The sequence below is a fragment of the Rhinopithecus roxellana genome, chromosome 1 (assembly GCF_007565055.1).
Source record: "Rhinopithecus roxellana isolate Shanxi Qingling chromosome 1, ASM756505v1, whole genome shotgun sequence".
NCBI lineage: Eukaryota > Metazoa > Chordata > Mammalia > Primates > Cercopithecidae > Rhinopithecus > Rhinopithecus roxellana.
The window spans coordinates 36752942-36766328 of record NC_044549.1 but is presented as its reverse complement, the minus strand read 5'-3'; the positions used below and the strand labels follow the sequence as shown (position 1 = coordinate 36766328).

The 13387-nt window shown below is 38.4% G+C and overlaps 1 protein-coding gene across 2 annotated transcripts in view; it reads left to right on the top strand.

Moving 5' to 3' along the window:
• The window catches only part of LSAMP (limbic system associated membrane protein), a 673527-nt gene that overhangs the window by 631503 nt on the left and 28637 nt on the right, over positions 1-13387 (top strand). Inside the window, exons 5-7 of one of the 2 annotated variants that reach the window (XM_030941397.1) lie at positions 2144-2264; positions 2729-2877; positions 10135-10170. In XM_030941397.1, coding sequence (XP_030797257.1) covers positions 2144-2264; positions 2729-2877; positions 10135-10170 — 306 coding nt within the window. The remainder of the gene's footprint in view (positions 1-2143; positions 2265-2728; positions 2878-10134; positions 10171-13387) is intronic. The other variant, XM_030941402.1, reaches the window with a different exon arrangement.

The following is a 13387-nucleotide window of genomic DNA, read 5'->3' as shown; positions in this document are numbered from 1 at the left end:
CCTCCCAAAGTGCTAGGATTATAGGCATAAGCCATCATGCCCAGCCCTAACATTTTATAAGTGAGGAAACGGAAGCAATATGACTATGGGCAAAGTATTAAACTCTCAAATGAGGAAGGACAATCAGGAACAGAGCCTAGATTTGAATTCATGTCTACCAGACTTTAAATCCAAGCCCAGAACCTCTATCCTGTGTCTTTTATTAATATCTCCCCACAGCACCACTACTACTAACTATTGCATTATTCTTTGAACTGATATGCTCTAATGATCTATATAACCAATTTTAGAAGCTAGCTTCTTTTTTAAAAAGATAAAAATGAAAAAGGCTCAAACTGGTACTGATGTTTTCCCAGACCACAAATCTGTTTAAGAGTAGAGTCAAAATCAGACCTCAGATTTCCTCTTCTCGACTGCTAATTCTGGTTCTTAAACCATGGAATAGATAAATGAGTAATTTGGAAAGTTAGCAATTTAAGAGTTAAATTAGTTAAGGGTTTGAAAATAGGCTTGGATCATAATGATGCCAACCACCCATTTGTAAAGAATGAGCAGTTTTAACTAGAATTGGGATAGTTTACAGTTGGAAAAGATGCTACAAATCATTAAAATAGGATCCCCTCATTTTATAGGTAATAAAACCAAGGCCCAGAAAGAAAATGTATGATGGGAAGTCCAAACAGCCAAACTCAAACTAAATCCCAGGACTCCTAGTTTCCAATCCAGGGTTCGTTTTACTACAGCATCTTCCCATTTAGTGCTTATATGGAAATAAGGCAGTAAGTCTAAAGCAAAACAATACCAGCAGCAGTAAGACAACAAAACCCCATTTAGCATGCCTGTTTACATACAAGTGTTTATTCAAATGTGCTCTACTGACAGTGATTTAAAAATGTCTAAGCTTATGGGAAAGTAAAATCAAAAAGGAAATTGAAGACAAATCAGATGCTTTCTTGTACATTCTTTTAAACTCAGAGTATTACAGTCTTCTATAGGTAGAAAACTTAGGCAATAGTTTTTTAATATTAAAAAAAAATCAGAAATAAGGAAGATAGACCAGGTGCCGAAGGGCAGGGTTTAAATGAGTTTACCCACTAACGTTCACTTTACTAATTTTCCTAAATAAGCTTTTTCCTCTACAGAGTCTAAACAGAGTGTCTGAGTCTGTTTTTCCCATGTGTACATAACCAAGTTGCCATTTTCTGGCAAACGACCTTTGGACAGGAAAGGCCTTCTCTCCTTGAAGGCCCATAACCTGCACAAACACAGCATCATCCGGTGCAAGAGGCTGAGTCTACAGTCCTAACACAGTCAAGTGGACATGCAAACATTCTTTCCATCCTCGTAGGACTGTTTGAATGAGTCATGGAAAATTAGAGTGTCAAATGTGTTTCCCAGCTGATTTCAAGCCTGTGATAGTTTTGTAGACCCATTCCTGGGCATAAAAATCAAGGGCCCAACTGCCAGAGAGAATAGAAGGCTGATATACCAGTAAGTCTTCTATGTACCAGGATAGGCTTTAAGCCATACCCCCACACATAAAAGCTAAATTTACCTGGGTTGTGGTGATAAGGGAACACATTAAAGAAAAGAAGGTAATCACCTAATATTAGTTTTGTTTGTTTGTTTGTTTCTGAATCCTGCAACAGTATCAGACCAAACTTACATTGGAAAGGCTTTAGCTGGCTATTATTTTCATCAGACTCCTCAAGGCCATCTCAAACTATAATGACAAGAAGAAAAAGAAAAATGGTCAAACTATATGTTGAGATTCCTAAGTCCTTTGGTATCATTGCTTCATTTATAAAAAGAAAAAGCTATACAAATATTTATAATCTATAATTGTATACCATGACCTATTGGAGGAGGGATAAAGAAATTCTAGATTCCATTTCCATAAAACCCTGCTAAGTGTCTCATTTAAGCAAACCAAGTCTATGTTTTCATTAATTATCTCTTATTTTTATTTAGTTTTTTGGTGATCAACCCCATTCAGCTGATGATACAATTCATACAAATGGAGCTTTAAGATGGCTCCCTTCCTGCCTCTCTCTAATCAGATTGTCCTTCTTCATTCCTTCCTGAATAGAAATTCTAAGCACCCCGACCCTCATATAAACGTGTGTGCCTGTCCTTCCTACAGATCCTCCCACTATCACAGAATCCAAGAGCAATGAAGCCACCACAGGACGACAAGCTTCACTCAAATGTGAGGCCTCGGCAGTGCCTGCACCTGACTTTGAGTGGTACCGGGATGACACTAGGTATGTGCCAAACCTACCATCCCCCATGACTCCATTACATGGGCCTGGGGACACCGGAAGCCCCACAACAAAGCCAAAGCCAAGCCAGTTGTAATTGTGTAGAACTATATTCTCACACTCTTCCTTTTTAATATCTCTTATCAAATTCTTTGGGGCCTGTAGCTCTTAAGCTGAAGCCCAAAAGCAGTCAGGTAAAATATGAAAACAGTTCAACAGGTAGCTTTCACCTGCATGTCTTTCTTGCCTATAACAGAAACTCAAACCCATCCCCTAGTTTTCTCTGTTGATGGACATTGATTCTGATAATAAGGCATTGCACAATTAAAATAGGAATTGGGCATGGAACCACAAATCCTAGCTACTTCCTTTCTCTCCTTTTCCTCCAGTGTCAGGTTAGGGAAAGAATTCCTAAGCTAAAACCTTCACCAGTGTTCCTTTCTATTCTTCTGTTTTTGAACTCTTAGGATAAATAGTGCCAATGGTCTTGAGATTAAGAGCACGGAGGGCCAGTCTTCCCTGACGGTGACCAATGTCACTGAGGAGCACTATGGCAACTACACCTGCGTGGCTGCCAACAAGCTGGGGGTCACCAATGCCAGCCTAGTCCTTTTCAGTAAGTATGCCAAAGCAGGGCCCAACTTGGTGGAATTAAATTGACTTTTCACATGAAAAACGTGAAAACCATTCCCTTATCTATTAAAGGTTCACTTAAACACAAATAAGGATATATGCACTGAAACAAAAATGCAAGGTTCTCAGTCCCTGTGCATAGGAGAGATTTATAAATGGAGCAACGTCTCTCTATAGTCTTTCTTACTTCTGATAACTGCCTTGTTGTTTGTTTTCCTTAGTTTTTGTTTTTTTGTTTTGTTTTGTTTTTTCCTGGTTAAGCTGAAATAATATTCAGAGAACACAAGTCTCTTTGGCAGTGGTCCTTTAAGAAGCAGAGGTGACGTAAAAGCCTGGAAATGGATAACAGTGTGTGTGTGTGTGTGTGTGTGTGTGTGTGTGTGTGTGTGTGTGTGTGTGTTGAAGGCAGTGATAAGAGTGATTGAGGAAGAAATATTAAGTGAGAATAGATAAGGTGCTGAGAGAAGGGAGAGGCTGGAAAAAGAAAGTACATTTTTAACAACACAAGAGGAAGGGTGGAATAAATGATTAAAATATAAAATCTAAAGGAGGAAAAATGGTTGCAGAAAGTTTTCTGTATGACAGGAAGAGACATTACTTTTCTGATATATTTTTGGAACAGAGATGGAATGGTAGGAAAGGGGAACATTTCTGAAGACCAGAGAAGATCCTGAAAGTATACCAAGGAGGGCGCAGTCATTCTAAAGTCACTGATGTTAATAGGAGACCCCACCTTGGAGTCCTGCTCTTTAGCAGCAACTTAGAGTCAAGTCTCTCACTCCCAGCTTTGTTGGGCTGGTGACTATGAGCACAGAAGAAGATACCCTCTGAGAAACAGAAGGATGCTAAATGGAGTCACAAGAAAATGATAACATTTGGAATAGAGACACATTTATCAGAATAAGCAAAATAAATCAAAAAGTTAGCTCATGCTGAATCAGAAAGTTCATTTGGACTAAAGGGAAAAGTCCAAAATAAGTACTGTTATTATTTTGGAATAACAAACCACTAAGTTGTTTATTTTCTGCACAGATTCTATTGGAAAAACAGGAAATACTATGACCAGAAGAAATGTTTCTATCTTGCTATATTCCATTTAGATGAGCCTTTGAGAAAAAAATCAATTTAAGTGAGAGTTCTCTTGAAATGTAGTGTTAAAGCCATTTTAAAACTGTTTAAGATCCAACTCCATTTATAAAAGCAACAACCACAAATGACTCTAACTTTGGCCTTTAGTTTCTCATTCATAACTCTCATTGACTTCAGTCTGTGACAGTTTGATGAGATACAGTTATACAAATGCTGCCTCCACACGAAGTTTAAAATTCACAACATGTTTACTTGTCTCCAAAGACCAAACATCAGTATTCTTTGCCTCAACTAGAGACATTAATATTCCTAAGACATTTGAGAATATACTTCTTAAGAACTGTAGTTACCTGATTCATTCCTAACATTAAGGATTCCATAAATGCTAGCATGGGGAAACCAGCCTCAACTGGGAATTTAAGATTTACCAAGTCTAAGTTGACCTGGCTATGTAGAACAACATACACTTATACACTTAAAAAGAAGGTTGTTTAGAGATTAGTAAAGAGAAGATAGAACAACTGGATGAGTTACAGAAAGCGAGCAATTATACATTTGCATCAAAGTATATTTTCTTTCTATTTAACCTAGACTAAGAACTGTGCTAATGATATATTTCAAATAATAAATAAAATATCACCCATAGCCTGAGAGAGAGGAAAGGGAAAGAGGCTGGAAGGATGGAATACTTGAGGGAGGAGGGAAAGTGAGCATAGACTAGGTCAAAGGCAATGAGATCCTGCTAGAGGTCATGGAAGGTAACATCAAGCCCTACAATACCAATGCCCTTAACCCAGTAAAATTGAGAAATGTCAAAAATCTTACAGAGTTTCTGTTTGTAAGCTGAAAATCAGGGAATAATCAGTATATCCTATCACACTGCCCTTTATGATTTAGTAGAAGTCACCCTCCATTATACATTTGAGGATTGTGTGGTGCAGTGATTAATGATGTAGTACTTCCTGGTGGTCCCTCATAGGCACTACCGTAGTTGTGTCTTTGGCAGCATGCAGAGGCATCACATGCATCAGCATTTGGTTTAGAATAGATGTCCCACTTTTACGGGAAAGTTAGGAGGTATAATCCTTACTGAAAAATAGAATATGAAAGATCATTAGGCTTTGAGGTAAAAAGGAACTATTCGAATTGCAGAATGTTGTCAAATCTATTGCACTATTTCTTAGATCCAAGGCCTAAGAGCAAACATTTTGGGGGAGAAGCTCTCCTTCTTTTGTAGCAGGACTTGCAGTCCCTCCACCCACCCACCCACCTACCAACAGTTAGTTTTGGGAGGTCCATTGTTACAACCTGCATAGCTAGAACCTTGTATTTCACAGAGTTCTAAAAGAAAAGAAAGGAAAAGAGAGGGAGGGAGATAAAAGAAAGGAAAGATGGAAGGAAGGAAGGAAGGAAGGAAGGAAGGAAGGAAGGAAGGAAGGAAGGAAGGAAGGAAGGAAGGAAGGAAGGAAGGAAGGAAGGAAGGAAGGAAGGGAGGAAGAGAGGGAGGGAGGGAGGGAGGGAGGGAGGGAGGGAGGGAGGGAGGGGAAAAATAACAGTACATGTGTGGGTCAATTGTCTGCTACTTATATTCAAATAAATGGGATTAATGGGGAAAGGAAGACACTGTGTGAGTGTCAGCAGAGGTAATTTTCCACAGAAAAGAGTCAGGAGGGGAGAAATGCTCAGGGGCAGTTGTCTGTGGCCGCAACCCTGATGGAAGCACTGTGTGGGCAGCGGGGTGCTCTGCTGACCATGCCAGTCCAGAGAGTAACAGGCAGCTGGTGAGCCTCTGCCAGCCAGCAGCAGCAGCAGGTAGAGACCCAGAGCCAGAGCCCCTGAAGAGTTAGCGATTATTCATCTTCATTGGTGTGTCAGCGCATTTTCAGCCGTATCCACCACAGTGATGAGCTGACTTTTCACACAGTGTCAACTTGCGGTCACATGCATACATATACTTCCCCACTCTCTATTCAAATACTGATCTCCAGAGGGGTCAAAATCATGGACTGAGAGTATAAGAATACATTGCATTCATAGTAATTTTTCCCCGAGCTGGTGGAAGCATTCCTTTCTCATTCATCTAGTTCTCCACATATTCTAGCACTGTGTCTGTCAAAGATCCACACTACCTCAGTTGGTATAACCAAGTAATGCCCTGTATATCTTTTTTTTCATCCTTGGGCTAAGCATTACCTTATCTAATGTTTTGAATACATTAATCCAATGGCACAATGTATGAGCAAGGATTCGGCTCCCTAGTCTTTGTCAGACAGGGGGATATGCATGACATGGATGAAAACTTGGACTTCAAGTGATGCCAAGACAAGTTCCACCATCTGCATAAGTAACATAACAGACTGTGTTTCCAGACTGATAACTAAAATTCACCCACAAAGGTGATAGGTGTATCTTGTTTCATGGTCTTCTTGAGTTAGATTTAAAATAACGGACATGGAGGAAGAAAGGGTGATGGGTGATAATTTAAATGTTGTCACTTCTTATTAAGTGAGTGCAATGTACGCTGCAGTATGCACTGTGCTAAATGTTTCACATACATGATCTGATTTTTAAAAATTATATTTTTGTGTCAGAAATGGGTCTTGCTATGTTGCCCAGGCTGGAGTGCAGTGTCTATTCATAGGCATGATTCCACTGCTGATGAGCATAGGAGTTTTGATCTGCTCCATTTCTGACCTGGGCCAGTTTGACCCTCCTTAGGCAACCTGTTGGTCCCCGACTTCTGGGAGGCCACCTTATGAAATTTAGTGCGACACCCAACCAGCATAGCACACTGCAGCCCAGAACTCCTGAGCTAAAGCAATCTTCCCACTTCAGCCTCCTGAGTAGCTAGGACTACAGGCATGCATCACAACAACCCTACTATGTACTTGTGTTTCTCCATTACATAGAAAAGTTAAGTGACCAGTGCAACTAAGTAAGGCTGAGCTTGAGATTTAAATTCATGTAGTCTATTTCGAGAGTCCAGGCCCTAAATCAACACATTATCTGCATTTGTGTATGTGGGCATAAATATTAGGAGATATATCTTGTAAGTTAGGAAGTGAGCAGAATCTATTTGTTTTTCTCCTTTTTTCACTCAAGGAGGTCTTTCCACTGTCTTTATACTGCTCCATCCCTTCCCACCCAAAGGCACTGCTTGTGTTGCCTCCCACTTCCGTTTTCATTAACCCCCAGTAGCCTGCTACCACCAGGTTAGTTCAGTGATTGACTTCTCTTTGGCATGTTGACGTTCTCAGTGAATATTCCAGCCTAGTAGTCAGCGTTTGGTCTAGGAGGAGAATAAGGAGGAGAATTTTCCCACACATTAAAGAACAATCCCACTGATTGATTACCTTGTGCCTTAGAGAAATGCATGGATTATAAAGGTCTTTTGAGGCTTTTGAGTACAAAAGAATAAAAATGCAAAAAAAAAAAAAAAATCTACACTGGGCTTTGCTGCATCCACGTGTAGGAGGTGTTTTTAATTTTCTTTTTAAACTTTAAAATATCATTAAGTTGTAAAGCCGTAGTTGACTACATTTCAAGTACTACCAGAGTAATCCAGCGCTAGAGGGAGTCTTTATAATGAGGGCCTCCCCGTTTTCTTTAAAAAGCATTTTGTTATCGGAAAGGACTTGCTGTTTAAACATACAGCATTTGATGATGCTAGTCAAGATTTGGCAAAGCCTAGGCCAAACACAGTGGGTCAAGCCCGTAATCCCAGCTGAGGCTGACGGGGGTGGATTTCTTGAGTTCAGGAGTTCGAGAACAGCCTGGGAAACATGGCAAAACCCCATCTCTACCAAAACTACAAAAAAATTATCCAGGTATGGTGGCGTGCACCCGTGGTCCCACCTACTCAGGAGGCTGAAGTGGGAGGATTGCTTGAGCCTGGGAGGCAGAAGGCAGTGAGCCAAGATCAGGCCACTGCACTCTAACCTGGTTAACAGAGTGAAGATTTAGCAAAGCGTTTTAACCAGCTACTTTAAGATGCCACACAATAAAACAGCTTGAGCTGCTATTTACCAACATGTAGTTTGAAACACTAGATGCAAACTCCTTAAATGGGTTCTCTGTGGATACATTTCTCCTCCCCTCGCCCACCCACTTAGCAGGTAAGAAACCAAAGCTCAGAGTTAAGAGACCTTGCTAAGAGCCATATCACATAGTACTAGGGCCAACCTTATAGTTCTGTTCCCACTATCTCCCAATCAGCTGCTAAGCATGTTACCCTCCTCAAGTAGCAGCAGCCAAAGGAGAAGTGCATAGCACCAAGGGTTCTGCCCTCCCTTACTTTTGAAAATCAAAAGTTGGAAAATTTCTTTTTCCTTATAAAGTGGTATTTACTTCACTTTACACTCTTACAGGATCCTGCAAACCCTAGCATAAAACAGCAGCAGAAAAATGCTCAAAGAATAAGAATGAAAACTGGGAAAGAGAAGCATCTAAGGAAAGATACGTGAATACGATGGAATTAAGAGAAAGAGACTAACTAATGGGGCGTGATAGGCCTAAGACGATGATAACAAGGTTGAGCTAAGACAGTGATAATAAGCTGAGAAGCAGTTGAAAGGCACTGAAAGGAGGGTGGGTGAGATGGTTTAGCAATATAAATGGTCATGTGGAAATAAGGGCAGAGTGCATTTACCCAGCTGTGAACAGCATGATGAGAAAATATTAAACTGAGTCATTTAAACAGTCTGAATAATAATAGTAATAATAAAAATAAAATTCAGTAGAAAGAGTATAATATGGGACAGTGGTCTCCAACTGCTACATAAATGCTAAAAGCAGTTTAGCTATTTATTTGCAAAGCTGGAAACTTAATACCAAATAACCAGTGGAGGCTTAAACCATTTTTCTACTTGACATTTGTGTAACTAACATACAATTGTTAGTTGTTGCTGTTGACCTGCTTCATCTTAATGGACTTAGGAAACTTTCATATTTAAGTGACAACTTCAGCCAAGTTAGAGAAAAGCTGACTCTGCAAGGAGACTGAGTTTTCTCAGTGTCCGGATGTATCCAGTGCCCAAAGTCCAGGTAAAATCTACTCTTTTTAAGCATATGGCACAAGATGATAGGCTATCAGATTTGAATATGCACATATGCTTTTCTCATTGTGGTTTTGATTTTTGTTGATTTTCATTTTCCATTGGTCTTTATTTAATCAAGCTGCTAGGAGAAACACAGAAAAGTGTGCAATAATTATGTTACACTATCATATAATTTTGGAGTTAGCAAACAATACATCATATCCCTAACATTCCATTCTATATTTCTGAAAGAGCCTCAGAAGAGGATTTAAGCTTCGGTCTTTCATGAGATAAATGAAGGCCACCCTAAATTCTGAACTCTGTCAGTACATTCTATTTATGGTCAGTAGCTTATGTATGGGACTATCAGATACTTTTAAGCTAAGACCTCAGTGTTCAAAAGAAAAGTACTTCTTATTATACTCAACAGGATGTATCACCAAGCAAATTTGATTGGTTGATCAAATTTCAGGTGAGATTGTATTATAAAAAGAGGGGGAATTAAGGAATAGACTAAAAATAAAATTATATCATGCTAAGAAATGTATTACCTTGACATTACTCCTCTACTTGGTATCAGTAATGTGGAAGTAAAAACCTGAGGGAAAAGTTGAGCTAGTATTGCCCACAGTAAATTCTTCAAATGCTTGGCTAAAACTGATGTGAACTATAGGGCTTGGAGAGAGGAAAGAAATCTGTAGCTGACACATGTTCATCTGTCATGAGCTAAAGAGACGAGAACCAAGACCAAGATGTATCACCTGAATTTGATCACGATTATAAACACCCTCAACTTCAACTCTCTAAAAGATCTAAAATCTTGATGGTGGGTTTTTTCCAGTAGGATTCTGTATGTAGGGTTGCCACAATCTGATATTGTCCTCCTACACTAGCTAAACTTTTTAAACGCTCTGCATTTTTAAATTTGTTAATAAATTTCTTTGATAGTTTAATATTAATAGGAAGTACAGAGAAATGTTTTGTGAGAGATATGATCCTGTAAGCATGGAAATTCATCTGTTGTATAATTGTTTGAATAACTAAACATGAGAAAAAAATATATATATATATAATATTTAAAATCTCCATGATGATTACTATTTTTTCCCCTTTAGAACGTGTTTTACCCACAATCCCCCACCCCATTCAAGGTCAGTATGATTTTTATCACTGTAGCTCTCTTCCTGGGTCATTCTCCATCACCTTTAACATGCAAAACACACAAAGGGGGGAAAACACATTCATAAAATTCACATACAGTGTAAATCATTTTTTTCCCTTAAACCTTTTTAGAAAAGCCAACTAGTTGCTTCCAACACCAGTTGAATAGGCATGGAACAAGACTATTATCTGACTCATCTTCAAACTGGTCAGTAGCTGTGAAGGCAATACCGAACTCAGCAAGCAATTTTTTCCTACAGTCAATATTTATTACAAGTAACTAGGAACTCACCTATTTGGGACCCAGCCAGTTAAATTCTCTAGCCACAAAAATACCGATTCTCTGACTGACTACCCTCATGGTTGAAAGTCTATACAATCCAAATCTGAAGTCATTGGTATTACTTGTAAAAATTAATGTGTATGCTGCTAAAGGTTAATCAGCTCAACCGGATTATAACAAAGATGTTATTTTTTCTTAAAATCATGGCCAGTTCATGGGTTTTTTTTTCTGTCCTTTTAAATATACCTGTCTTAGAAAACACAAATGAAAAAACAAGATAATCATTCTGAATTCCTTTTCATAAACTTTCTATGCACTTAAATTAAATTTTGCCTCCTACATTGTATTTAGATGCAAGGTGCAGGCACAACTTTCTGGCTTAAGGCTATTTAAAGGGAAATTGGCAAATAAAACAATATAAAAAATCTGAAATGAAACCAACCTACCATTGAAATTAAATTCCAGAAAAGTGATTTGCAAATAGCACTCAAAGACCTGAGAAAAAACGGAAACTAGGCCATGCGGAGCCTAGCGCGGAAAAAATAAATCCAATTAAGCAGGATTATCATACACACTATAAAGGCAATGTGCTCAGAATTAAAGGTAGAAGGCTGCTGTTTTATAAGTTTGAAGATGAATCATGTTTCATTAACATTTGTCCAAACTATAAATTCTTGCAAACTTGTGTGTATTCAGTGTCAATAATGCAATGTTTTGCATGTATATGCATTCACATATGCAAATGTATTTTAATTATTTTTGAACTAAGGATTGCAAGGTTTCAAGGATCAACAAGACAGCTTAATAAGGGTTATTATCAAATTTTAAAAAGAGGACAAACTATTTTTAGTGTGAAAGCTTAGAACTCTGTTGAATTAAAAAAAAAAAAAAAAAAAACTTTCCTAAAACAATGAAATCTGTTTCTAATCCAGCCACTAAAAATAAGACTGTTAAAATGTGCCTGTTTTTCAGACTCGACATGATACTTACTGTTAATGGAAAATATCCCATTTTGAATTCCTGACATGCCACAATTATTTTAACACATTTATGTTCTAGTGTTGCTGCAGAGATTGACACCACTTTATCATGTTGCCATCTTGCAAATATCCTGATACGAAAAACACACACATATGCATTTGTACCATTGGATAGCATTTTCAAAGAGGTCATGCCCCATCTGAGATGAGCTTTGTATAGTATCACTGTGACTCTAGTTATCCTTTGTGAGAGCAGTTCTGCAGCCACCAACTCAAATATTTATCTGATCACGCATTATGATATATGTAACTTTAAACAAAGTGAAGCCAGACACCGTTCACAAAGGGCAGCTGTCGGATACTGAAAAACAGTCTGGACTAGGGATGGAGCATGAGGGATTTTGTTGAACTTCATATTTCCCACAAACTGAACTGTTGACTGGAGAATGACCCTAGTTTGATTTTTACATTGTAGGTAGACTGTAGTTAGCTTTCTTAAATTCGATAGTTTTTAGAGAATATAGTTTATCTTATACTAATACTTTGGTCCTCTGCTAGTGGAAATTGAAAAGCTGTTCATTAAGACTTGGGATGGCTGGTGTGAGAGTTTGCTATACAAAGATAGTCCCCTCTTAAGTTTTCTGTTCTTTACAAGGACTTTAACTTCCTAGGGATTGAATCACTTTTCTTCTCGTCTTTCCAATCGAGGTTAACCCAAGTGAAATGCAGCTTCCCATTGAAAGAAATACTAACAACAGGATGCTTAAGCCTTTTTATGGTGCCAATTAAGTACCCAAATATCTATGAGAAGCATGCCTCACTGTGGTCATAGCTATAATGCAAGGTATCTTCATTTAATTGAATATCATATATTGTCACTATCTTTGTGAACTCTTAAATTTCATTCCTAAAATATCAATTGTCTCTTAGAAATTGGTTGATGTAAAATAGCCTAAAATTTTTAAGGCAATTAATTTCCTTAAGGTGTTTTGAAAGTGGGTGTTTCAAAAGTTACAAAGATTTTTTTTCTGCCTTCCCGTTATAAAAAGGAGAACTTTCTTTCCTAATTTCCAACCTCACAAAGATATATGTGTCATTTCAGCTGCTTTATTGTTAATATCTCTCATTGGAGGATCTTCCCTCCTATCCCCACTTTACATGGCTCATCAAACTGACTGGGGATGCACAGCAGAGACGCAGCAGGAATGCAGTCCTAAACCCCTTCAAGCTGTGATTAAACAAAAACAAGGCTCAATAAATCAAATGCATTTCCCTTGGGTTTCCTTCATCATATTGCTTGATTTTCTGCAGCGATAATAATAATACTGGAATTCCACCAATGGGTAATTTATATTGGCTGTGGCCAATCAGAAATTTCCGAATGTCCTTCCCCCATCTGCCAAAAACAAAACAAAATATAAAACCAGTTTGCTTCCCTGCTCCTTCGCTTAAAAGATGTAAATAAAATAGTGTTTTATCCTTGATCTGTTTCTGATAGGTGTTTTCTTCCATTAATTTTAATTTAGCTTTATTTATTCTGAAATGAGTCCTGAATTGCATAAATTTGCATAAATACCTCCGACTATATTGCTGCAGAAAATCCACTGAATTGCAAAATGAGGAAAGAGTCAGCTCTCAATGTCTGGGGGAACTTTTCTCACTTTGTGAGGCTGACACTGTTTCCTGAGGTTTCTGGGTACTGAGCAGTGGTACTAGGTTTCTGGGTACGAGGCACAATGACCAGTTTACTTGTGCCTAGCTCTTCTTCATAATGGAAGTGCGCCCAGAGACACTCTCACATTGAGGACCATAGGTTCAGAATGAAGTGTTGAAAACGCCTCCGAAAATTAAAAAGAAGTGAAACAAGGGGCAAGGACAAGGGCAAACAACCGTTTTGTTTATGTAACGCTCAAGCGAAAAATTCCCTTGAGCGTGGGGCTCTCT